Source organism: Pseudomyrmex gracilis, unplaced genomic scaffold (assembly GCF_002006095.1).
Source record: "Pseudomyrmex gracilis isolate BER0280 unplaced genomic scaffold, ASM200609v1 scaffold_42, whole genome shotgun sequence".
In the NCBI taxonomy this organism is placed as follows: Eukaryota; Metazoa; Arthropoda; class Insecta; order Hymenoptera; family Formicidae; genus Pseudomyrmex; species Pseudomyrmex gracilis.
Window position 1 is genome coordinate 780,014 of NW_018020626.1, and position 2,365 is coordinate 782,378.

General features: G+C 30.0%; 1 protein-coding gene across 1 annotated transcript in view; it reads right to left on the reverse strand.

The window, feature by feature from the left end:
• Positions 1-1,104: 1,104 nt before the first annotated feature.
• Positions 1,105-2,365, reverse strand: part of LOC109853067 (stromal membrane-associated protein 1-like) — a 3,789-nt gene continuing 2,528 nt past the window's right edge. The window contains exons 7-8 of the mRNA XM_020424805.1: positions 2,108-2,251; positions 1,105-2,014 (exon numbers count right to left, since the gene is read on the reverse strand). Coding sequence (XP_020280394.1) covers positions 1,898-2,014; positions 2,108-2,251 — 261 coding nt within the window. The 3' untranslated portion in view covers positions 1,105-1,897. The remainder of the gene's footprint in view (positions 2,015-2,107; positions 2,252-2,365) is intronic.

Genomic DNA, 2,365 nt, shown 5'->3' on the forward strand with positions numbered 1-2,365 from the left:
TATATATATATATATATATATATATATATATATATATGTTTGAGATGTCGCATGTTTTACTTAATACTCTTGTGAATGATCAGTAATGAGAGATACATATACAATATAGAGTATATACAATAAAATTTAATTATATTTGAATTACACAAATACATTATATTTATAATTGCTTATAACAAAAATAATTCATATTAATAAGAGCTTGATACTGTAGGCAACAATAATATAAAGGTGTGTGTGAACATTATTAAGTCTCTTTTGGTGAATTCCATGAATAATCAGTAATCGCATAAAAGTGATTTATTTCATGGAAATATGTGATAAAAAAAATATCATATGTCTCTGTATTTTCAAATACAATGTCGCAATATAAAGGCAATTGCCCATGGCCAACTCACTTATATTCTGTAACTTATTATTTTGTTATCGTTACGTACGTATCGTATCGTTAACAATCGTTGCGCAACGAGTATTGTAATACACTCCGTTTGATAGATACAAACGCGAGCACTATGCTTTATAATACATGCGTTAAAAAGTTACAGAATAGACTCGCTGCATCGGTGTTTTGAAGATCAGGCTGTAGTTACACTTAAGTAGTGCCTTTTACAAGTATTCGAGAAATCTATTACATAGAATAATATTAAATAACTATTGTCGCCAACTGAGATTTTCTATAAGTGTGCTACATATATAAACAAAGATAATAAATAGTGCGCTGGTTACAGTACTTAAAAAAAATATTACCTCAGTTTGCAAAAGAAACATATTGGTTTATACAAATAAAAGATATAAAAGAAACAGTAAAGTTGTTTGTTATCTACTTATCTGTGCAGATGTAAAGTACGTCCTTAAAATGGTTTTGTTTGAAGAACACATCTTATATAAAGAGAGTGTTTTCGCGTTATTGTTTAATTATAATATAAAGTTAAATAAGATCTAAATGCTTCAGAATTTTCTTAGCACCAGTTACATGATTCACAATTTTTTTTTTTTTTTACACAAATACTTAGATACCTAAAATATTCAAACATGCTAAATTTCTTTTGATCACTATTACAACAGTAACATTCGATATCTTAATCAAATAAAATGCGTTACATCTCGCATTTATATCTTGCATTTATTCATCAATAATACAGAATAAATGTGGACACATATTGCACGTGTCATTTATAGTACCTTAAAAATAAGTGCTGAAGATCGAAGTCTTGTTTTTTTCTTTTTTAACACTTCTGACGAAACTTGTACACGTATATTTCTATTTAAATCAGAGCTTCCAATCGATATAAATTTTAGAAAACTCAATTTTCACTGCCATCAGTTACGAGAACACGGACTCTTTTCATATTAGCACTAATATAATTGTACAAATTTTCATCCTGACGAATAAACTCAGAGCGCGCGTTTCTTCACACAGAAACTGATAGCAACAAAATCCAAGTTAATTAAAAGTATATCATTTCATGTTTTTATCATTGATTTAAATTGACTATTTCGTTACACTGAAAATGGACCCTGATACATACTTCAATCGTAATTACAAAAAGCTCTTATTAGCAACATAATTTGCACCGTAAGGTTATTCAGTGTCACACAAATATCATTAGTCAAAAACTTTATTTGTTCTTCTTCCATCCAAAGCTGATGAAAGCTTTCAGAGAAAAAAATATTTGACTCAAAACACTACTCAAGATTTATATTTCGTATCAGACAGCGTACAAATAAGTTCTTTTTCTTTTTCTGTTTCTGGGTTGATACTGTCAGTTCTATTTTCCGAAGCGACGCTTGAGACGTACGGGCATGGAAATCTTATTACGTTGAATAAATTGTTGACACTAGTATATAACATAGAATGATATAATCAACAGGCTCTAACAATTATCCACATTATTTTTTACTGCCACAAGTTGGTGGAAAGAGTTTGTCCGGGTAATGCCGCGGCAGCAGGTTTTCCCGTTGTAGGAGCGAAGTTCATTTCGCCCAGTGACATTTGTGTCATTTGTTGTGGCAACTGTGAAATATTGTTAGAAATTATATTGTAAAACTTAGCACTCATATACATATTTTTTTTTTTTGACAAATCAAGATATTAAAATTTACATACTTGAGCGGCAAATGCAGCAGTTTGTTGTTGTTGTGCTGTCAAGTTGAAGAAAGGATTACTGCCAGGAGCTGGTTGAAGATTTGGCGTCATCATACCGCTCCAGCCGTTATTGCTAGCAATATTACTTTGTCCTAACTGCATCATCTGTAAATTGAAATCAGAGGGAAAAAATAAAATTTTTGAGAATTTACAAAAAAAAAAAAAAAAAAAAAAAAATTGAAAAAAAACTTAATATAGATACCATTTGAGGCGGCACTG